General features: G+C 38.7%; 2 protein-coding genes across 6 annotated transcripts in view; both read right to left on the bottom strand.

Annotated features, from left to right (window-relative positions):
• The window catches only part of LOC126498042 (cytochrome P450 2J4-like), a 139,957-nt gene that overhangs the window by 61,856 nt on the left and 52,663 nt on the right, over positions 1-25,438 (bottom strand). The gene's annotated exons all lie outside the window — the stretch shown is intronic.
• The window catches only part of LOC126498076 (cytochrome P450 2J4-like), a 26,851-nt gene continuing 7,690 nt past the window's right edge, over positions 6,278-25,438 (bottom strand). Inside the window, exons 2-8 of the mRNA XM_050136428.1 lie at positions 20,288-20,450; positions 17,336-17,485; positions 16,797-16,957; positions 11,751-11,808; positions 11,434-11,621; positions 11,205-11,343; positions 6,278-6,758 (exon numbers count right to left, since the gene is read on the bottom strand). Of these exons, the coding sequence (XP_049992385.1) occupies positions 6,580-6,758; positions 11,205-11,343; positions 11,434-11,621; positions 11,751-11,808; positions 16,797-16,957; positions 17,336-17,485; positions 20,288-20,450 (1,038 nt within the window). The 3' untranslated portion in view covers positions 6,278-6,579. The remainder of the gene's footprint in view (positions 6,759-11,204; positions 11,344-11,433; positions 11,622-11,750; positions 11,809-16,796; positions 16,958-17,335; positions 17,486-20,287; positions 20,451-25,438) is intronic.

Here is a 25,438-nt window from a genome sequence, read left to right as displayed (position 1 = left end):
TACCAGTTCTAGCTTCTCTGACCTACCAGCTCACCCTTGACTTTCCTTTTTCACCTTACATTTTCCCTTTAATGTAAAATTGGTGTCCCATTCTGGACAGGCTCAAACAGCCACGAAGCACAATTATTCATGGCCTTTGCATGAACTCTTGCCTCCATATTTCTGCCTGGTCTGAGTTCTTTCCTTGGCTTTTCTCACTGTAGGAAATCCTTTTAAGTAACTGACCACTTGGGTGTGGCCTCTTATACTATTTATGCAGATGTAAAGCTTGCATCTGTCTTCTCTCTGGTTGCGGGATTTGGTTGCTGTTCTCCATTCCATTAGAGGATACTGATTTGTGAGACTACCCCAAAATAAATAACCATCTATTATTCTCAATTCTGAGCTACTGTAAGATTTCTTTTAAGCATGCTTCTTTATCTGGTGTCCACTTGGATTCGGACTTCACACCTACTTGGGTGGACAACTTAAAGGCCTAGCTGGTCCACAACCAACAATGTCTCCAAACCCAGCCTGTTGGGCTTGTGTAGTTTCTGGTTTGTGCTCCCTGCCTGTGAGTTCTGGGTTTCTTGTTCCATGTATGGAATTGATTTAATTGCTTTTAATTTGTTAAGAAAAGCATATTTCTCAGTATTTAACCAGTATCAAGGCTGGAAACTGAAGCAGCTCAGGATTGTTCCTGTCGCCACAACTCTGCAACAATGACATCTGCTGGACAATAAGATTATTACACTTAATTTACTGGATCTCATAAAGGTAATTAATAAATCAAATTAAATAAATGGCCGACTACATTAAAATTGAATCTTTTAGTACATTTTTGCTAATACTAGGGATTGTATTCTGCAAGGCTTATATGGTTATGAAGATACTTCAATTAATTGGGTATTGGGACTCAGTTTTTTATTCATGTTATATCATTAAGAAAGAAAGTGGCACTTCTAGCAATGATACAGTCTTTACAGACTAACAATGTACAGCTAGTTGGCAGGATTAATACCATCAAATATTAAAAGTTACCTGAAAAAATAATACTATTGAAAAGGGTAACATTAATTTGACAGACAAAATTGAATCCATATTTAAGGGTACTGATAAATTATCTGAAAGAATTCATACTGTTGAATTTGACAATCAAAATTTGTTAAAAAGTTGTGATAGGTTATCAGATGGAGTATCTCTCCAGGATGCCAATCTGCACACTTTCCAAAGGAATGAGAAGACAACAAAATGCCAAATGTTTTAATTGTGGTAGAATAGAACATCTGAGAAGGGATTGTAGACAAAGAATTCCCAGGAATAATAACTCCACTGGGAATGACAAGAATAGGAAGATTCAACTATGTAGAAGGTATGGCAAAGGTTGACAATGGACCAATGAATGCAGATCAACAAAAGACAGACAAACCAACCTGATATCATTTGGAAACTTCTTGAGGGGCATCTCATAGGCCCCCAAGCCAAAAGTGGCAAAGGCATTCCCAGTCACTGTGGAGGACATATTTCACCAGGAAAAGTAAAAATCCAGAGCATTCTGTAAAAGACCATACTGTTCTAGATGATGGCTAAACATAGACGATAAATCAAAAATTCCAATAGGAAATAAGAAATGTATATTCTGGCAGACTTCTATAAATGATCAAACACCAAAGCTAAGAGTGTGTATAAATGGCATTGTAATTGTTGGTTTGATAGACACAGTGGCCAATGTGAATATCCATTACTCCAGTATATTGGCATTCAAATTAGCCTCTTCAAGAGGCAGATGTTCAATTACTAGGAATTGGAACCTTATCTCAATTTAAACAAAGCATGAGATGGGTTGACTACATTGGGCCAGAAGGTCAGAGAGGGAAGCTGAGGCCATTTGTGGATAATATTGTATTACATTTATGGAATCCTGACCTACTACAGCAATGGAATACCCAGATTAACATTCCTGCTGTCCCAGGAATTCATAATTCTGGGAAGGCTATTATAAGTTTCTATACACAAAGGTCACCAGCCATTCAGACTGTACAAGAACATAAAGCAACTAGCAAACTTTTAGAGGTACTAACAGCCCTATGTTTAAAATTGTTAACTGAGAAACCAATATAGGTTAAGCAATGGCCATTAACAGAAAAAAAGCTGCAGGCTTTAGAACAACAAAGAGTTACAAGAGCAACTAGATGCTCACCATAATGAAGAATCAACCAGCCCTTATAATTCTCCTGCAATTGTTAAAAAGAAATCTGGTAAATGGAGAATGGTAAGTCAACCTGTGGGCCCTCTACAATCTGTAATTTCTCTGCCTTCTCTATTACCAAAAGGATGGCCTCTTATAGTGATTGATTTGAAAGATCATTTCTTCACTATACCCTTACAAGAAAAGGATAGAGAAAAATTTGCCATCATAGTGCCTACTTATAAAAATTTCAGCACGCTAGGCAATATCAATGAACTGTCCTCCAACAAGAAATGCTCAATAGCCCCAATCTGTGCCAATACTTTGTAAGTGAGCCATTGGAAAGAATATGTAAGCAATTTCCAAGGTCTATAATTTACCATTACATGGATAACATATCTGACTCAAACATATATACTTTAGAAAGAATGTTTGAAAAAGTAAAGAAAGTTTTGCCAACATGGGGATTACCATTTGCTTCAAAAAATACAGAGAGGAGATTCTGTAAATTACCTAGCTTATAAAATATGTTTGCAGAAAAATAGAATACAAAAGGTACAAATTAGGAGATACCAGTTACAGACTCTTAATGACTTTCAAAGATTGTTAGGAGACTTTTCCAGCCTACAACCAGCTGTTGATATAACACCTGATCTAATAATTCATTTAAACAAAACCTTTGATGGTGATAAAGACTTGAATAGTCCCAGAGAATTAACAGCTGAAGCAGAAAAGGAATTGATGATTGTTGTGGATAAATTACAGGAGGCACATGTGGATAGGGTGAACCCAAATCTTAATTGTATTCAAGTTATATTGCCTTCCAGGATTTCTCCTACAGGAATTTTAATGTAGAGGGACAATATTATCTTAGAATGGATTTTTTTACCACATGAACCATGTAAAAGAATAAAATTTATGTAGAAAAGTCTCTAAATTAATTATAACACGTAACAAGATAAGGAAATTATAAAGAGATGTCCTACTTGCTTTTTCTATAATCAAACACTGCTACCTGCAGGGAATTGCCCAAAGGGTACTCAAAGTAAAGAAATCTGACAGATGGATGTGTTCCACTTTGCAGAATTTGGAAAATTAAAATATGTACACCACACTCTTGACACTTATTCAGGTTTTCAGCGGGCAACTGCTTTAAGCTTAGAAAAGGCTGATTCTGTAATCGCACATTTATTAGAAGTTATGGCCATCATGGGTATACCTGAACAGATAAAGACAGATAATAGTCCAGCATATGTCTCTAGGAAAATGAAATAATTTTTTGCTTATTATAATATTAAACATATTACATGTGTATACCACTCCAGTATACAGGTCAGGCAGTTATAAAAAGATCAAATAGAAGTATAAAGGATATGTTAAACAAACAGAACACATCCATCTGTCAGATTTCTTTAATTTGAGTAAAGAAATATATATATTTATAAATATAATATATAATACATATAATATATATATATAGCTGGTTTTGGCATTGGACAATAGCTCTGTCCTTCTCTACATCCAAGCATGTTGTTAAAAGGATTATTCATGGTTTCTGTCTCATGTCAGGAACTGTCTGGTATGAGACAGGAAAAAATATTTAGAAGAAATTTTACTTTTCTTCACACCTATTTTTGTCTCTATCATATCTTTCATTGAATATAAATGTCTGTATATATCTATAAAAGTAATGTTTATGTTTTCCACAATAAATATTGAATTTGGAAGATTCCAGGTAAATGATGGGGCTCCACAGCAACAATTCCACCAGGCTGATGTGACCTCATGATGCTGATAGTGCTACCATAAGACCTCTTTTGAGTGCCAGCTGTTCAATATGGTTTCAACTTGGTTAGCTGAAATGGTGCACTTTTTTAAAACAATGTTCTGGACAGAACTCTAAATAGGAACCTCAGAAAAATCCTACTGAATACTCAGAAACTATTTGCAATTATACCAGACAGTAATCTTGGAACTTAACCATCATTTTACTTTCACAAGATTCCATAAAAAGAACATTGCCCCCCATGATAAGCGAGGAAGAATTGATAGAAATGAGAAAGAAGAATAAAGAAATACGGATGGACAATTCTTGCTGAGTAGATTTTTACCCCTCAAATCTTTATCTTCAGATTTCTAGCCTTTTTTTTAGTGGTCTGTGGTGTCCTTAATTTTACCCTGAATGAGAGTCTTAATGGTTAAAACTTTTAAGGCTCTCTACAGATTGTGAAATAATTTTGGAACATTGGGATAGAAAACCACTGAGTGTTGGGAGCTCAATGGGTATTTAGGAAAACGTAGGTGATAATGCTGAGAGCAGGTGCAGATGATGGAGGCCTGGTTTCTGAAGTTCAGTGGGAAGTTTGAAAGCTTTATTGAGCTGTCACTATTTTGGATTAAGAATCTGTGATGTCTGGTTATCTGGGGCTGAAGAAACAACCTTCATTAACAAGAGACCAATACCATTGGAATGAAACCTTTGTTTTTCTCGTTGACCTATGAGGGTCAACGAGAGCTGGGAAATTAACAGTGAGTCATAAGAGACCAGCTCTACTGAGATGAAATCTTCTAGGGAGTGTTTCCTTAAAGTCCACGCACAGAAGCTGTGCTCTAGAGGTGGCCCAGGTTGTAGTTCATGTTGTCAGCCAGAATTCGCCCAGAGGATACTGGTTTTGAAGGCATGAAGGAATCATGGAGAGCAGCTGGACCTTGGAACACTAAAGTATCAGGCTAGACCATTGGTCAAAGTGCAGCCTGTGTAGCAGTTGAAGACCCAGGATTAATGGGGTCATAAGGAGAAGCTGAAACTTGACACCATGCAGAAATTCCAGGAGAGGTATTGGTTAAATTGAAGCTCAGTTACAGAAGGAGACCTCAAGATTTTGGAGATGCCAATATCATGGGATGACAACTAGTGACAGCACCAGCTGTGGACTGGAGTCAGCCTGAGTTGAGAAGATAAGTTTACTGTGTTTTGAATAGGTGTGCAAGCCTACTAAACCGCAGAAGATCATGAGTGGATTCCAGACATTGGATACTAAATTACTTACACAGTTCAATATTGATTTTACTTTGTTCCAATTGAGACAGTGCCCTTGTTCTTCCCTCTTGAAGAACTACTCTTGAAATAGGAAAGTGTTTAATTTATTTTTGATTTCACAGGAACCTACCGTTAAGGGATTTTGAAATTTTAAAAAGTTCTTAAGTTTTAGAAGACACTTTGGCTTTTTTTTTTTTTTTTTTTTTTTTTTTTTTTTTTTTTTTTTTTTTTTTTTGGTTTTTTCGAGACAGGGTTTCTCTGTGGTTTTGGAGCCTGTCCTGGAACTCGCTCTTGTAGACCAGGCTGGTCTCGAACTCACAGAGATCCACCTGCCTCTGCCTCCCGAGTGCTGGGATTAAAGGCGTGCGCCACCACCGCCCGGCAACACTTTGGCATTTTAAAGAGACTGAATTTTAAAGTTTTTGAATTTGTAAAATTAAAAATTTCAAAATACTTTATGTTGTGATGTTGATATTAATATGCCATCTTGGGGATAAATGGGAAAGGAAATTTATAGCTTAAAAGTGATGTGTTTGTGTGTCAAGTTGTCAAAGGGTTAATTGTGCTGGCTAGTTTTTATATCAACTTGACACAAGCTAGAGTCATATTGAGAAAGAGACTCCATAAGATCAGGCTGTAAGCAAGCCTAAAGGGCATTTTTTTAATTGGCAATTGATATGGGGAGGCTCAGTCCATTTTGGTTGGTGTCACCCCTATGCTGGTAGGTTCTGTGTTCTACAAGAATGGTGGTCGAGCAAGGAATGAACAAGCCACTAAACAGGAATCCTCCCTAACCTTTGTATCATTTCCTGGCTCTATTCCTGCCCAGTTTCAGTTCCTGCCTTAGTTTCCCCTCAGTGGACTTGTAAGGCAAATAAACCCTTTCTTCCTTGTCTTAGTGTACTATTGCTATTATTTCTATGAAGAGATACCATAAGAAACACAAATCTTATACCCGGAAGCCCCTCCACAAGCTATGAGAGAAAGAAGAGATCTCTGTACCACTTTTAAATGAACCAATTTAACATCTAGAAGCAAGTGCACATTTATGAAGGAGGCAGGAAGCGAACTGAAGGTACAATTTATGATATAACTTTATTAATTTCCATGCTGTTTCTAACCCATCTTTCATATTTACAACACTTTTTTTTTACAGGAGGAACTATCATTATCTTTGCGACTCCTAGATAAAAAGATTTATAAGCAATGTATGCACCACCAATTTAGAGCACACAGCAGTCCAGGACATGGATATAAAAACCGTAGCCTAATCTTCACATCCTTCCCTGGTCACCTTCCTTCTCTCCCTTCACATATTAGTGGCCCCATTGGCTCAGAGGATTGCTAGGTAGTTCCTGTTCTGTCTCTGATTTCACAGTCTAGGGACAGCGCAGAGATGGTGGCTGACTGTGGAAATGGGGACGCCCAATCTAGACTTCAGGCTCAGCTTCTCATTGACTGGCGGCTTGAAAGTAAATTTTTGCACAAGAGCAGTGAAGAAAATAAAGAGCTCAGACCTGGCCAGTTGTTCTCCAAGGCAAGCTCGCTTTCCTGCAGGAAATGAAACAGAAGACGAGAGAGTTTCTTAGTTGGCATTAGTGACTACAGGGAATGGCATTTCCATTTTCCTTCTGTAAATCTTGAACTGTATCTGGGCTTTGTGTCCAGCTGTTTATTTATGTTTCACATGTGTTTGAAAGCAGAATGGTCTACTGAAATTGGAACTCCAGGATCAAAGGGGGGGGAGTAGGAGGGAAGTTTGAGGAGGGGAAGGATTGGGAATTTTTATTGGTATTATTGATAAAGTAATAAAAAAATTAAAAAGGCATCCTTTCTGCAACCCTAGTGCAGTTCTGGAAGCTGGCATCCTGTACTGTGAAAGAGACACCTGAGCTGGATGATAGAATGTATGACTAGTCTCAAGGCTTTCAAATTTGTTTAATAAACATATATGCTATACCATACAATGACTTAGCAGCAAACTCATGGGCTGCTATATAACCCTTTTGAGGAAGAGATAGCTTAATGATTAATATTATTTACTACTCTATCAGAGCACTGGAGTTCAGGTCTCAGCATCCACATCAGGAGGTGCACAAACACCTGCAACTCAAGATTCAATGCCTCTTTCAGGCTTCCACAGGCTCCATCACATACGTACATGTTATGTATATACAGAGACACATTTACACATATGTAAGTAAAATAAAACATAGAGAATAAAAAAAGATTCCACAATATAAGAAGGTGTTAGAGCTGAGTCCCTGACATGAAAGTCAGAGACATACAGGCTTCCCTTGCAAAGGTTCTAGATTATTAATTTTGTCTGCTCATCCATGATGGACAAGTAGAAGACATCTCTTCATTCATTTTGTACCTGTCTCTTGTCTCAAATATTGAATCAGATTCCTGCTGAACCCTACAGACAAGCATGTCCATCATTTAGTGAGTACACATCTACCCCTCGCCATCATCGTCCCTCTCAAGCATGAAGATGCTGAGATAGGAGGATATAAGGTACAGCTATCAAATTGAGAACAGCTCGTGATTCTCCTGCAAAGCCCTGAAGTTGCACCCAGAAGTCTTCAGTCATTCTCTTAAGACATCCAAGACCAGCAGAACCTGGCATACTCCATTGAATGACAGGTGCAAGTCCTTTGATCTCATAGAGGACAACAGCTTAGCTTCCCTTCTAGACTTTCTGCTCTGAGAAGTCCACATCCTACAAAGAAAATGTCTTCAGGAACAGTGGAGATATGCTGAGCACCAAGTGCAAATTGCTCCTTCCCTAGAGGTGGTCATTTTCTGGATGCTAATGTCCTGTGTGACCAAAACTGAGATAATGACCAGCAAGACTCAGTGTGACAAAGACTGTGGCGACCAGAGTGCACATGCTTCTTCCTACCTTTTTCACTTAAGCTCAGGACTCAGGTCCACAAACCGGAAGGTGTGTCAGGCAGCTGTCTTTCCCTCCACTTTCCTGCATCATCATAGGAAACACTGATGTCACAAGCTAGGCCTAGGTGTGCTGTCTCTTTTGTCCTCTTCTCTCGGGCCAGATTCCCCAACTTTTTCATACCTTTCAAGTGTTTTTGTTTTTTAAAGAGTATAGAGTATGATTTTCGACTGGGGCCATGACCATCTGCCCTGTTGTTCAGATGTCACTTATGTTACATAGGTTTCTCTTCTAACCTCTGCTGCCAATTGATTATGAGATTTTCTTTTTGGGGAACATTTGATGATGGTAGAGTCTACCACATTCTTCATTAATCAGTGCTTTAATTTTTGTATGTAAACTTATTTTGAGATTCTTAATAAATTAATATTCATCTGCTTGTTCCTTTTGGTATTTTGCTTCCAAATTTTGCATCTGGCTCCCGATTTTGACATTAGAAAATTTATCACTTCTCTCAGGTAATATATATTTCAGTTCTTAAATATCTAACCTTTATTTTTATTTTATGTATGTGAATGTTTTGTCTGCATGCATGTCTCTGCACCACATGTGTGTAGTGCCCATTGTACCCAGAAGAAGGGGACAGATCCCTGAGATGTTTGTGGGCTGCCATGTAGGTACTGGGAATTAAACCTTGGTCCTCTGGAAGAGCAACCAGTGCTCTTAACCCACGCCCAGTGTTCACATTCCAGTGCTATTCATCCTCTCTATATTTAACCACTCAGGTTCATCAGTAGGTGTTACAATCCATTGCTAACCAGCCCTTATTTTAAAATCCCATACATTTCAGACTTGATCACTCAAGTTGGTGTTTCCTGATTTTTGAATAACAGTGTATACAAACATACAGGTTTTCCTTCTCCAAGACTAAATTTTGTCATTTCCCATAAGTCCTGGTTCTTTTTACCAAATAAGAATATGTAGAATATAATACAAAGCACCTGGTCATGAGGCTTACAGTGTCACTTATGGAGTTCCTAGCCTGGACTAATCACTGCTCTGTCCTCTATTCTGGCTCTAGAGATCTTGATCACCACCAATCAGAGCACAGGAAGAGATGTAAAGCAGGGGAGCAAAGATTCTCTAAGCCACTGACCTCATGTGGAAACCCATGAGCAGTAACAGGTTCTTATCAAATGATGCAGTTTGTGATGCTAACTGATAGAAAGGACATGGACTTGGGAAATCTTCAAATGGATGGGCCCATAACTCTGGGGACAAGTCATGGTCTGGATGTATTACAAAGAGAAGTAAACTACAAATAAGAGCATAAGACCCTGCTCTGTCAGTTCTTGGGAACTATGATCTTGAATAAGAAAGAAGTCACTTCTCTCTTTTATAGAGTCTGCTTATGGGGTGAAAGGAAACATTTCTTCCTTTCCTACCTGAATATTAATAACTATATTGCCTTGGCGATTATCTGACGCACATAATTGAGGTGTGTAATTTAGAGTAAGTGATAACATTCTGAATAACAGCACGTGTGGGCTTCTCTGTGTTGCTACTTTTATTTTACAACTGGTATAGATGGGAGAATTCTTTTTAACTGGGTGAGGTACAAGGCCTCTAAGGGAAAAGGAGTTTGCACTATTGTGAGGAGAAGGCATGTTCCTGGGCAGCAATGTGCCTGGAGGAATATCTTCCTGGGGAAGACATGTTGGGGTCTATTCTCATTCTTCTCACCATGGTCCTAAGAATTATCACACAAGGCATTTATTCGAAATATATAAAGGATCATATGCGTAGTATTTCAGTATTTCATTGATCTGCTTCATTAACTTGAATAAGTGAAATATGTAGCTGAGGTTTTGTACTGTAATTCAAACCTTTATAATTTTTATAAATAGGAAGAAGGGACAGAGTCTCTGTGTCTTATCATCTCTCCTATTAAAGTGTGTTGTGAACAGTGAGCAAAGGGACTGACGGAAAGACAAAGAGGTCAGAACAAACCCAGGGCAGCCCTGCCCCAAGAAACATCGGCCCTGTATCAACACTAAGCTATGCAGACAAATGCAGTCTCCACCTGGTCTGAGCCTCCACATCTTGAGATGTGACCCTGCCTTAGATAATCTGCCAGCTTAATAATCTTATCCAGCATTTCAGTGTGCCTTCTGTGCAGCATTTAGTCAACGTCTGCAGACAGTGTTAGGAAACACAAGCTTCTATGTGAGAAAATCTGGTGGACACTGAGCTCCAGGAGAAGCACATTTGTCTAGGTCTGAGTCCTTTTCTCTGCAGTGCTCACTGATTCCAGCTTGGAAGGCGGCAGTGGGACGCATGCTCCAAGGGGGAGTGCTGCTTCATCTTCTGTCCCACACTTTCCTGCTCTCAGGCTGTTTGTTTTTTAGGTTAAAGCTTATAAGACAATTATGAAATTAAAGAATTGGCAATTTATATATAAGTGAATATCTAGAATATTTGGTTATTGATTCCACACCACTACCAATGCAGTCTTCATTAACTTGCCTGGCAGAAAGCACAGGGGAGAAAGAGTCATCACTGCATTTCCTTTTCTGCATATCAGGTGGTGTGGCAGGAGCATGTACTAACTACATTTAACAAAGTAGGTCCATTTTAGAAAGATAAGCCCTATTCAGGGATTGTTCATGGTATAGAAGACTATTCACATCAGCAAATGCCAGTTAAAACTATCTAACAACTAAAAATACCGAAACTCTGCTCTCTTCATTGTCAGGAACCATCCCTTAAAAAGAAAAGTGACTATAAATACCATGTCTTGAAATCCCCGTCCCCCCCCCCAAAAAAAAAGTCTACACAATGGAATTCAGCTTTCTTGCTTTCAGGAAGAGGCAGGCCTTATGTCTGTGTTGTCAGTGAAGTAGAAAACATAACAAAGAAAGTTGAACTTTCCATCAGAAACAAGGAGGATTTACACTGTATGTGTGTATAATATATGTGGGTACTGGACTGAAACCAGCTTCAAAATGGAGCTATATGGGAAGGCCCATCTGTCCGGATTCCAGAAAGAAGAGAAGAGATAAGGTGAAGCACTGAACCCCCTCCTGCTCATCACAACTCACCCATTGAGAAAGGCAGAAAAGATTCTCTCTTCCTAAACTCTCCATTCTCCAAAAAGTGCTCCGGATTGAAGACATCTGGGGTGGCCCATTCGTTGGGGTCCCTGTGCAGGGCAGTCAAATTGGTCTGGAGCATGGAGCCCTAGGGAAGGCAGCAAAGGCTCAAATAACGCATGGACTAGACACACAGAGGGTTAGTGGTTAACAGACTTCCATTCCTTAGCCTACTTACCTTGGGCAGGTGGAATCCCGCCAGTGTTGTGTCCACTGTCACTTCCCTGGGAACATTTAGAGGAACGATATTTGCCATTCTCTGCACCTCATGGACAACAGCATTGGTGTAGGGCATGGCGTCTCGGTCATTCAGGCTGGGCTGCTTCTCCTGGCCAATCACTCTGTCAATTTCAGCCTGGACTTTTTCTTCAAGGAAATGGGAGGCTCCATTAAGTTTTGAAATGTACATAAATTGGTATAATCATGATAGCATATGGTAGACGCTTCCTCTCAGTATCTTCACTATCTTAGAGCAGTAGAGACTCAGCTGTTTACCTGCTTCGTAGCTAAAGAAGACATTTCCTAGATTCCTTACAGAGAAAATGTGAGAGAACTAAAACATTAGCAGACATGGTGTTTCATCTTTGGGACAAAGCTTGTAGAGACAATGTCCCCTTCCTTCTCCAGTTCCCTCCCTGGGGTGCAAAGGCGATTCTCATGGGAGCCACTGCAGAGTCTGCGAGCCTCATCTGAGCTCACCACCGCCACAAGGTGAAATGAATTTGGAACTCTAGGTCCTTTACTAGGGCCAGCATGATTCTTTCTCCTGAGAGAGAGATATAAATATCTAACATTGGCACTACTGTATAAATAAAAGAATTAAATGGAAATAAATTTCATATTATGCATATTGATATCCTCCTGTTTTATTTCTAAATAGAATGATATTTAGTTTGGTGTGATCCAGGAAGATGTTTCATTATCCATGGGAGGAAGTTATAGAACTAATTAGAGAGAAGAACATGATCATGGAAACAATATAAAGTCACTTTCTGTTTCAAGATAGTGTAGACTTTTCCTCTTGATCTTCTTCTGGAACCGTGGGAATATCTGGACTGTTGTTTTACTTCTGATCCATTGGTAGGCATATCAGTGCACCCATGCAAAATACAGTAGCCTCTGACCACTTCTCACTAGTCGAATCCTTTCCACTCTAGGACATGCACTGATAGAACATTCAGTAGTTGTCCAAATTCTTTTTTTTTTAAATTTTTTATTTATTTATTTATTTATTAAAAATTTCTGTCTCTTCCCCACCGCCGCCTCCCCTTTCCCTCCCCCTCCCCCAATCAAGTCCCCCTCCCTCGTCAGCCCAAAGAGCAGTCAGGGTTCCCTGCCCTGTGGGAAGTCCAAGGGCCACCCACCTCCATCCAGGTCTAGTAAGGTGAGCATCCACGAAACTGCCTAGGCTCCCACGAAACCAATAGGTACAGTAGGATCAAAAACCCATTGCCATTGTTCTTGAGGTCTCAGTAATCCTCATTGTCCACTATGTTCAGCGAGACCGGTTTTAACCTGGGCTTTTTCAGACCCAGGCCAGTTGGCCTTGGTGAGTTCCCGATAGAACATCCCCCTTGTCTCAGTGTATGGGTGCACCCCTCACGGTCCTGAGTTCCTTGCTTGTGCTCTCTCTCCTTCTGCTTCTGATTTGGACCTTGAGATTTCAGTCCGGTGCTCCAATGTGGGTCTCTGTCTCCTTTCATCGCCTGATGAAGGTTAATATTCAGGAGAAAGCCTATATGATTTTCTTTGGGTTCTCCTTCTTATTTAGCTTCTCTAAGAACCTGAATTATAGGCTCAATGTCCTTTATGAAACCAAATATGAGTGAGTACATCCCATGTTCCTCTTTTTGGGTCTGGCTTACCTCACTCAGGATGGTGTTTTCTATTTCCATCCATTTGCCTGCAAACTTCAAGAAGTTTTTGTTTTTTACTGCTGAGTAGTACTCTAATATGTATATATTCCATACTTTCTTCATCCATTCTTCAATTGAAGGGCATGTAGGTTGTTTCCAGGTTCTGGCTATTACAAACAATGCTGCTATAAACATAGTAGAGCATATACTTTTGTTTGTGCCCTGATGACAAAATGTAAAGCATTGCCTAAGGAAGAAAAAGAGATCTGTGAAGATAGTTCTGAGACAGGAGAACCTTTTTTCAACATAGACTCAGCAACAGCATGAGTCAAAGGCAAGACGGGAGCTCACAGGCTCATCTCCTCCTCCATGCATGTAACCAGCAGCCTCCAAATTTTGACAACCCAGAATGCAACTGGGTCAGTTGCCTTTGTTTTTTTTTTCATTGTTTCTATTTCTTATCTCCTTTTTTTCTTTACTTTTCCAAGACTTTTAAGTGGACAGTGTTTTTTTTCAGAACTATCATTATTATATTTTTAGTTTTTATTCCCCTTCATGAATTCATCTAAAAGTATTTATCAATTTTCTTTTCATATGGAGAAAATAACATTTCTCTTCCATAAATTATTTTTATAACCTATGATATTCACTTGTATATAGTAGTACTTTGATTTTTAAATATAGTATCTTTATATTTTACTTCTTTTCTTACATTTATTTAATTTTATTTCTCAACCTTTTCACTATTGAGCAATATATTTAATGCCTCCCTTAAGCTGCTCATATATTTCTCTTCTCCCTCATAACATTTCTCTCTACTTCCTCATTTTGAACTTCTCTTCTTTTTCTTTTTCCTACTCTCTTCCTTTTATCTCACTTATTTACTGTTTCAAGATTACCTTAAGTAATTTTGTCATCATAGAAAATTGCATAGTAGCCTTCACATTTTCATTTCAACACTGACATTTACTGAACTATCAATGGTTTTAATTGTGTTATATATGTATGTATATATATGTATAATTTAATTTGTTGCCAGAATAGTTTGATTCCACTTCTAAAATGATACTAGTCTTTGAAAAGAGGCTTCTCAATATGAACGTAATTAAAAGAACCCAGAAGAGATATCCTGATCAATAGATGCGCACATTAAAATAAATGCAATAATGAAAAGGGCAAGATGATGTCTCTTAAAATCATAACTCAATGCAAAGACCCTGAAATATGTCAAATGTTGGGTGTCCAAGCATTTTCTGATCAAGATGATCGAAGATTGAAAGGAAATACAATGAGGCAAAGGAGTCCAGTGTGGGCTCTAGAGGTGAAAGTCAACCGAGTGGAGGAAACAGGGGAAGGGAAGAGAGGCAGCATAGAGATGAAAACTGGGCAGAATCAGAGAAAACACAGCAAGGAAACTGAGATTTTATAAAAACAAACAAGAAATTAAAGTGTTGAACATTTTAAAACTGAATCAAAAGCAATACATGACAAAGCAAAAGAAAACAAATATAAAAACCACAGCAGAAAACACCAACAATAGTCTCCACTGCAGAGAAGATCCGGAAGAGAGAATCCCTGATGAGAAGCTGCAATCCAAGACCAGCAACAAAGATTGGAAATAATGACCACAGGCAGAATGAAGAACTTTTATATGGTCAAGAGACCTAGAAATGCACAGGACCTGAATTCAGAAGCTGAGCTAAAAAGCAAAGGGAGGGAAAATGAATTCAATGAAATCACAGGAAATAATTTCCCAAGTCAGTCAAAAAAATTCAAATACAAGATTCATTTAGATCCCCAATTAAACATGACTAAATAGGAACAACATAGTATATCAAAACCATAAACCAAAGAAGTAATATTTATTGTTTCAAAGGGTTTATCACAGATGATTGCCCAGTTAGTAAAGGTGCTGCTTACACAAGACCAACATCCACACCCACATATACACCTTGCAAAATGGATATTAATTAAATTTAAGATATTAAGTTCTAATGGAAATATTTCTATTGACATTCAATGACTGACACGACCATCATGACAGCACTGAAGAAGATACTTAAGTGAGAGCTGAACACAGAGAAGGAAGAAAGATGAGTCTCAATCATGAGAGCACAGGGAAGAATAAATGGTATGAGAACAGCCGGATAAAGAAGGGCCTGGAAGGAATCCATCATGTCTAGCACAGTAAACAAGCAAATCCTTGTTAGTATTCTATCAAAGTAAAGTATAATCCAAGTAATCCAAGCAACCAGAAAAACAAAACAAAACAAACAAACCACTGATGTAACTACCATGACTACTTAACCTCTCTTCATAATACCTTAGTAAATCCAGAAAGCAAACAGAAACTGGAAACAAGTTATTCAAAATTAGCTAGAGGAGATAAAGGAGGCCACAACACATTCATAACAGGAACAATTTATTAGTTAGAACAACTGTAAATATGCATATATCATATTTTGGGACTCCAAATTTCATAAAACAATTAACAATTAATATGAAGTTCAGACAGATTCTCATGAAATAATTATGGTAATGTCAGCAGTACTCCACTCCCATCCCTGCATAGGCCATCCCAAGAAAAACCAACAGAGAAGCTTCAGAGCTGAACTGTACCGTAAATCAAATGGACTTAACAGATACCTGAAGAGAATTATATCCAAATGAAACCAAAAATATTTTCTCCTTAGCCACACCTGGAATTTTCTCTAAAAATAAGAACCGAGTCTTAGCAAATAAAAAAGAATAAAATAATTTTCCATATCCAAATAGACCATAGTATGATAAAACTAAAATTCAATAGCAAGAAATACTATAGAAACTTCAAAAATACAAAGAAATAAAAAATAAATTCTTGAATGATCAATGGCTCATTGACAAAAACATGGAGAAAAATGTCAAGACCTTACAACCACATAAAGATAAAAGCTCAACCTACCAGGCAACTAGGGCAATTCTAAGAGGAACATTTGTATAGGAATGAGCACAGGGACAGACAACCCAACAACATGGGAGTAAAGATTTATGTCTACATGAAAACACAAGAAAAGTCTTTGTGGCAGCATGAACAATTAAAATATTCACAACAGTGTTATTAATACAAACTTTAACTTAGAAACAACTGGATGTCTAACCACTGAGAAAAGATTAATAAACAATGAATACAGGCTAGCAAAGCAAAACATGTACAGAGGAGGATAGCTAGAAAGTATGCTTGTAGTTTGCATGTGAGATATGAAGACACATGGGAGAGATAAAGGCAAAATCAACAATAAATATCTCCATTATTTAAAAAAAGACAGCATTTGGACATGCATGGATCCCACATATATGTTGGAACTTTATTAAAATATTAGAAATGCTTTTTTATACACAGTAAGTTTTCTTATTGGAAACTTCCAAATCGACAGATAAATTAGTGACAAACTCAACTCAAAGACATTATATTTTAGCTTCAAATAGTCCTGGGAACCCTGATTGCTCTTTGGGCTTTTGAGGGAGGGGGACTTGATTGGGGGAGGGGGAGGGAAATGGGAGGTGGTGGCGGGGAAGAGACAGAAATCTTTAATAAATAAATAAATAAATAAACAAACAAATAAATAAATAAAAGGAAAAACATGTTTGTACTTGAATTAGCCCCAGTCCAATTTTATCCCGATATAAAAGAAACTAGAATGCTTACCCGGACCATCTTTGAGGAAGTCAAACTTGTGGCCTCATTCAGTAACCTCAGGAGCTCCTGAAACTGACTGTCATGGTACTCAAAACGCTCACCAAAGGTGATGGAGCAAATGATTTTGGAAACAGCATTGTTGATCTTGAAATGAGGGTCGAAAGGCTGTCCTGGAGGTAGATCAAGAAAAAGATGCATCTTTCAAAGATATTGGTTTGTTAATTCCACATGACAAAGAAACATACATAACAGAGAGCTATGCAAAAGGCTCTGGATTAGCTTGATATGCGGTTTAACGTACACCAAAGAATCTGTTCATATCTGGGTAGCCAGACAGGTGACCAGGCCTTAAGACAGCAGGGAGTCTAATGACCATTTGTGTGATTAGCTGCAAACTCTGGGGCAAGGTCATGGCTACATGTTCACTGTTCAATGCTCTATGCTCAGCACAGTGCAGAGTCCAGAAAAAGCACTTAGATACTTAGGTGGATTCTGTTTAATGAATGAGAGGGCCACAGCCTCCCACCCCTGCCCCATAGAATGCCCACCTTTCTCCTCTTTTATGACCTCCACAAGGTGCCGGGCCTCCTCCTGTATGCACTGCTCTAAGCTCTTCTTTCCTAACCCAAAGTTCCTCAGAGTCATCAGAGCAAACCTTCTTTGCTCCTTCCATGTCTGGCCACTGGAGAAGACCAATCCTGGAAAGAAGCAATACAGCGGTGTAGCATTGTGATTCTGATGTAAAACTATCTGACAAACGGATGGTCACATGTATGATGGAAAGAAGGGCCCATAACAGACTTGACAGCTGTCTAGAGAGAGACAATAGCAGAAAGCAAGGTCCATAAGGGCTAGCATCTCCTGGTGGCTTACAGCATCACTGTTTTGTCAGTATTTTTAATATATTCTTTAATTTTAATAATCTTAGAATAACACAAAAGTTATTGCCAGAATATTCCAGATCTTACAATATGCAGAAAAAAGAGATGCAAGGGCTAAGTAAAACTTTAAGGACCACAGTAACTAGGTATTAATGAGGTGATGAAATCCAATTCTCAGCAGAACGAAAGCATCTACACTTTAGGTTTAATATGTATGTATGTATGTATATATACATACATACACCCATATGTGTTTCTGTGTTGGTGTTTCTTATTATCTATATCAGGCAAATTGCTAGGAACCACTCCCATTATCACATTCTGTACAAGTTGTGCTTCTCTAAAGCAGTGAATCAACTTTCTGATTCTGCAACCCTTTAAACAGTTCCTCATATTGTCATGACCCCGACCATACAATTATTTTTGTTGCTAGTTTACAACTGTAGTTTGGTTACTGTTTTGAATCATATTTTAAATATTTGATATCTCTAACAACCTAGTGACCATCTGAATGGGTTGCTCAATGGCCAAAGGGGGTGGTGCCCCAAGGTTGAAAACCACTGCTCTTAAGGACTAGAAGTGATAGAATGGATCTAGAGATATTAAAGCAGTGTTTATTAGTCTGGTGTTTTAGGTAGTCTAAAAATGGCTGTCTTTTAATGGAAAGGCAAATAATGCTATGATTGTTCAATCTATGAGGCTGGATGTCTCAGCTAGTCCTCTGCATACACTGGAATCCAAAAATGTATATTCTCATACCAGTGAAGGAATTCTTCATCAGCAGGATATCTGAACTTCCCAGTGGAAGTGAGGGCAAGGAAAGCAAACAGCAAAAGCTTCCTTTTTCCATGTTCTTTTACGTGGGCTGCCAGCAGAAGGTATGGCCCAAATTTAGAGTGGGTGTTCTGATTTCCAGCGATGCAGATTTAGGGTAGGTCTTCTCACTTCAGAATTCCAAAGAAGCAAGTCTCTTCACTTGTTTGCCCAGTTTGGATGATTTTGGTTGATTTCAAATGCAGAGTAAGTTGACAACCAAGGTTACCCTTCAAACTGCTAGAGAAGTTTTCTCAGCATCCTGATCTCCTGGTATCTAGATCATGGGGTCATTTTGATATCCTTTTGGTATGCCTGGACTTGTGTTTGTAAGGCTTTAATGCCATCACCCTGGTTTAATTCATAATCTAATTTAGCAACTGGAGTTTATATTCTTCCACCCTTTATATCTAAAACAATTTTCTTAATGTCTTTGCTCCACTCTCTATCTGATATCCTAAAATCTCCTCTGTTTGAAACCACTGAGAAGTCTTCCTGGCTGTTAGAATAAAAATCAGCATTGTGCTCTTTCTGATGGAGGTCAGAAGTACCAAGAGCGCTTAATTATGTCCTTTAAATACCATGCTTGCAACACTGGATGTCTTTCCATTCCTCAAGATATCTCTCCTTTTATGTCCTTTTAAGGATATTATATCCCCTTGACTAATTATTCTTTCAGGTCATTAAATGGATATCATTTACTCAGAGAAGATTTTCCAGAATCCTCGTACAATGTTAGCCATCTTTGACTAAACAACTTCTGCATTGATACTGCTTTACTATTTAATCCCTGGTATTAACTTTTACTGTGCTGACTGGTTTTATATCAATGTCACATAAGTTAAAATTGTTCTACAGGGGGGAGCCTCAATTGAGAACATGCCTACATAAAAAGACAGGGCTACAGGCAAGGCTGTAGGGCATTTTGTTAATGAATGTTGGTGTGGGAGGGTCCATCCCATTTGGTTGCTGTTAACCCTGGCTGGTGCTCCTGGTTTCTATAAGAAAGCAGGCTGAATAAAGCAGGAGGAGCAAGACAGAAAGCAGCACTCCTCCACGGCCTCTGTGCCAGCTCTTGCCTCCAGGTCTTTGCCCTGAGTTTCTGTCCTGACTTCATTTTGGATGAACAGTGTATATGAGAGCATAGCTGAATAAACCTTCTCCTCCCCAAGTGTCTTTGCTCATGGTATTTCATCACAGTAAAGTAACTCTAAGACAGATGTTTAGCATTCTGGTTCTTACAACAGACAGCACAGTGAATTGACCTAGAATTATCCTGAAGAGTAATTAGAAAGGGCCTAAGATGCTGTTTGGTTGCATTAATATATTTCAAATTCTGTGTTCAACTGATGACTTTGTTTCACAATAATATAGCATATTCATACTAACAAATTATAACATTGGCTAGGAGCCTAGACATCCGCATTACTTTAATGATACAGCATAAGCAGCTATAAGCAAGATGACGTAGAAAGAAAAAGCTGACTTACATCCATTTTTCTATGAGTGACATGGAAAAATGAAAGTGAGCACATTTTCTGGCTGTGTTTGGGTGCTATGATTACTTCCTATCAAAGTATATAGAATTAGTTTTTCCAAATATGTGGTTTACCTGGTCTCTACTAGGACACACTATAAACCATCTTATGGGTGCTTTCATTCAAGCAGTGTGGTATCCAGCACCCATTAATGATGGCATTCATGAAGGTATTGGCTTATGAAAGTGATGGATACTTAGGGCACATAGGAGCCTTTTATGTATCTTAAAAATTACAACTCATATCTGACAACACATGAAAGTCTTACCATTTTTATTAAAGACAAGATTTTGCAATGGAAATTGAGGGCGACTCATAAAATTTTCTTCCAGGTGAGTAAAGGCTTCTTTGATTAAAGGCAGACTGGTTACAATCACTGAAGACTTGATTCCAAAATCCAGACTAATAACATTCCCATACTTCTTCACATGCTGAAACATATTTCAACAGTTAGTGGCGAGTTTGCTCAGACCTCTCTGTCCATGGATGACAGACATATGTGTAGTAAATGGTTATCATATTGATAAGTCTTTATTTCCCTGTGAATGATACACGTTGGTATGTTGAAATGATTTTGATTTTCTTTTCTTTGAAATGTCCTAAACGCTAATCAACTTCAAGAATGAGATTCACCAATACAAATTCATTAACAGGAATCAATGAGTGGATGATATTATAGTGTGTATCTCTGTATGATTATTTTAGTACAAAGATTTCAATAAATAATCAAATTTTCTAACTCCTCATTCTGCAGTCTAGGACAGGCAAAACATGTGTATGCCACCTGGTAAAGACCAAGGTGTGTCTGTGTGGGTTTGCTGTAGGTAAGACAAAATAAGGAAAAAATATTTTTGCATTCAATGTGTGTGTGTGTGTGTGTGTGTGTGTGTATGTTGTATGTGAAGGGTGGTGTTGCACATGAGTATGTCAGTGGACATCTTTGGGTAGTCTGTTCTCTCCTCTTACCATGTTTGTCCAGGAGATTAAATTCAGATTACCAAGTATTTCAGCAAGTGCCTTAACCCACTGAACAACCTCTATGACCTGCATGCATGGAATTCACAGTAATGAAAATATCTGTTGCTGGCTTTCTTGTATAAATAGCTATGATAACAGAAGCAACAGCAAAATAACTGTGGCTATTTAAATATTAGAATGTGATTTAGAAGAGGGCTCTGGTAATAGAAGCAACAAAAAGATGGAGGGGCAGAACCCAGAGACAGTGCTGATTGGCTCATGTAGCATTCATGTCACAGAATCCTGTCTAATGTGCAAAAATCGACATGGGTTCTCAGAAGTCTGCTCTGATAATATGTAAAAGATAAAAAAAAGGAAAAGAAAGAAAATGGAGTGAGCTTCAACTCATAGAAGACATCTTAACAGTGACTTGGAATTTATTGAGTAATTTTATACATACAACGATCATAAGAGGCATATTCAGAACGATTGTATGTTGGGGTCCCATTGTTACAGCTAGCTTGAAGTACATGCTAATATCTATGTTGTATAACACAGACCACTTCAGCCTGACAAGAGTTTCTCTTACTTCTGTAATATTCCTGTAATAGTTCTGTGAACTACTACAGAGAAAGCTAAGAGACTATGAGATGGAGGGAAGTAGAGTCCCCCCACATGCTCAACAAGGAGCCACCTTCTTCACTGTCCTCATCCTGTCTTAAATGATGTCACTTTAATGGATATAAAATATCCCATCTTCACTAGACACTTGTTAAACATTCCTTCTAGGCACAGGAATCTAGTGGCATCATTTTATCAAAGGCTAGGTCCAGAGCTGCTCATCTGTCTAAATTTCATATGACATCACAATTGATTGACTGAACATAAGACTCATTGGTCCATAGATTGTCCTGCGTTGTGCCTGGCATGCTAAGCATTTGTTTAGTGTCTCTTGAGTGAATGAGTCGCTGAAGAAATATATCTAGTTATTAAAGGTCATTTTATTCTATAGGAATATATATATATATATATTGAGTTTTTGTATTGAGTCAAATCATGTATGGTTCAAGAACTTATTTTGCCATTATCCCACTGAACAACCTGGGGAAATCAGATTACCGATTTCTTTGACAGTGGAAAATGGACTGTTAAGAGATGATTGCTAATGTGAATTCATGTTTGCGTTTCATGGTGGTTGAATGAAGGCAGCATAAACACAAAAGGGAAAGCCATGCATCAGCTTGTGGGTTATTTTTTTCCTAATGGCAAGAATTAAAATTTAATTATACCTAAGTTACATCATTTAACCTCGTTTGATTATACACAGATATCAAACGGTAAAGCCATAGGTAATACAAAATAGAGAAATGAAAAATTATTAAACTTGTATAATGTTTCCAGCCTCAGTGTCACCATGACCTAATTCTGTGACACCAGACATATCACCCAACCTCATATGACTGTGTAGCAAGACATAGATCTAATAATTTTACCCTGACAAGATTAAATAAAAGCAAGTCTTTTTATTTTTGTAACTTATGATAGCATTTGCCAGAAGCAAACCTACACCAAAGTTTACTTTCTTTTGGCAAAATACAAGAAAAATAATTCTCAAAAGGCCAGAGATTGTTATAACTTTTTGCTTCTAAGTCTCAGAGTCAAATACCATCAAATGGGGCAATCAAGTTGTTACAGTGCTGAGGTTTATGCATGTCATCTTGTCACTTGCTATGTGTCTCTCCTGGGTTAGGCCTGTGAGGTAAACTGTGACTTCTACATCTAAACTGCTGTGAAGAGAATCTCCAAAGGAGCCTGGGAGAGAATTCTGCTTCCCACCTTTCTTTTGCAGCAAAGGACATTCCTTCCCTATGGGACAATTACTGGACGATCACTGGTGTTCACCCTCCTATAGAGAGCTGCAGCTGCACTATACTTATGGGGCCCTTAAGTTGCAGCCATCTTCCTTCTTGCCAGCCCATGCTGCTGAGTTGAGGAGTCAGAGGTGTCAAGCACACACTGGGGTTATTCAGATTCACAATGCAAACTCTGAAATTTCCATTTGAGTCACCACACACAAATGTGAGGCCTGGAGCCTCTAACGCTACCTGGACAAGTAGAGCATGGCCCTAGTGTGTGCATCAGTTTACAGCACACGACACACAATGTCCAGTCTGACATTGCTTAGTTCATTCACTAAGACCCAAGAGAACGTCAGCTTTGTTTAGATGGCACAGTTGTTGGAATGAGGTGAAAAATTAATATTTCAAAGTGGCTATTATAAAATTATTCCAAATAGTAGGACATCTTAACAGAGAAAAGAAAGATAAGCAGAATAGGCATCGATTTGAGGACAAAAAAAAAACTGCCATGGCTTCTGTGGAGATTTGCACAGCAGAGCTTGGCAGAGAAGCAGTGCAGAGGGGAGAGGCAGCTCTCCCATGCACAGCACAGAGAAAGCTGATGGCAAACAGCAAGACCCAGCACCATAGATGTCATGGCTGTGCACCCATGTCCTGAAAACAGGAATGTGTAGATGAGAAAACACTTGGAAAATGGTGGAAACTTCCTAGTCTGGCAAAATGAAAGCCTGCCATGTAGATTCCAACAGCATAAAGCCCCAAATAATACAAAACCACCACAATCAATATGGAAACTGAATCTCTTGAAAGCAGAGATACAAAACAACAACAAACAAACAAACAACAAATAAAACAAAACAAAAAATCTTTAACACTTATAGGGAAACCACAGAGGCCAGCAAGGAGTAAGAGAACATCTGAAAATGCGAGTGCCTCTGATCATCACCCAAGTTGTCTATAATCAGGGGAGAGTCAGTGTGGAAAGTAGGGGAAAGGCATTCTGAGGAGGGGAACAGCTAAGAGGTTTCCTTCTGCTACAGTCTCCTCTGAAGGTTGGAAGAAGAATGTGCTTGTGATCAGAAAGGAAATGATGAACTTGAAAGGTCAGAAAAAAGACAGCTATGGGAGGACGAGTAAGGGGCAAAGACAACAGACTCCTGTGCCTTCGAGTCCCAGCTGCACTGACACTGAAGAGCAGGGCAGTGTGGGATGTGGGTCTCAGTGAGTGGGGACAGCACCTGGGCAGTGCATCATACAGGGGAGAGGGCTCCCCCATGTTTGTAGTTGCTGCACTACACATGGAAAATGCTGTTAGCAAACTCTCATGTGCTGTATGTGTGTATTGAATAATGCAGAGCAGATGCTGGGAGGAGAATAGTAGAGATGTAAAGAGAGAAGATGAATAAAAAGGCATCCACTCAGAGAGTGTCCAAGAAACCCGTGTGGCAGGATAGGAAACCAAAAATGAAAGAATGAAAGCAGAGCAAATAGAGAAACCACAAAACAATAAAACATTGAGTTTCAATGCTTACATGTAAATTGTAAAGGGATATGTTCTATCTCTCCCAATAGATGATACTTGAATAATAAAATAATTGCTCAAATATATGCAGTCCAGATGAATGCAATTCTAGTATTATATGTATTTAAAAATAAAAGAACTGAGATGAAAAAGCCTTTTACATACTGACCAAAGGGGAGGTCACAGGGTGTAAAAGATCAGAGAAAATTTAGGAAAAACAAATTTACTCTGGATAAGGAGGGAAATTACAAAACCACGGTTAAGTCATCAAATGTTGCCTGCCAATCTCAAATGTCACTGTTTACACAGAACTACCCAATTTAATCAGGGAGAGCTTCCAGAACTGAGTGGAGAAATGGTCACTCCTCCAGGGGAATTCGACACTTTCTTGTGGCTTTCTTAGTGATACCATCAGTAAGTGAGCAGTCAGCAAGGATGTATAAAAACTAAGGCTCAGTAAGAGAGAGCTAACACCGACGACGACTAGATTCCCTTTCTGGTTGCACAGAGGGCTGTTGTCTGGGACGGTGATCTGTAAGTTTTTTCCTCTTTAAATAAATACCACTCTATTAATCATAAAAAAAAAGAGAGAGCTAACACCTAAACCTAAGTTCAGTGAAGAGGAGTAGAACACACCTCCCCCACTCCATTTTTTTTTCCTGAGAAGCATTTTAATCAACTAAGATTAGACCTAGACTTTCCCACACTTCTTAAAGCAGCAGGACATATCTGTCTCTATCATCATTGACTGTTAAATCATCACACAGATCTGGATATATTTAAAGAATTCAAATCACACAGTGTGTTCTCTAATCTAAACAGAATCATCACCTAGGAAGTATGTCATTGAAAGAGAAGAAATTCTCCAATTATTTCTCTCTCTCTCTCCTTCCCTCCTTCCCTCCCTCCCTCCCTCCCCCCTCCCTTCTACTCTCCCTCCCTCCAAACCCCCTCTTTCTAAGACAGGGGTTTTCTGTGTAGCCAAGGCTGTCCCGGAATGGTGCTGTAGACCAGGCTGGCCTCACACTCACAGAGATCCACCACAACTGGGAGGCTGAGCTGCATATTTCTTTTTTTTTTT

The sequence above is a fragment of the Alexandromys fortis genome, unplaced genomic scaffold, assembly GCF_014885135.2.
Source record: "Alexandromys fortis isolate MF-2015 unplaced genomic scaffold, M_Fortis_MF-2015_v1.1 scaffold_13, whole genome shotgun sequence".
NCBI lineage: Eukaryota > Metazoa > Chordata > Mammalia > Rodentia > Cricetidae > Alexandromys > Alexandromys fortis.
This window is presented reverse-complemented; position numbering and strand designations above follow the sequence as displayed.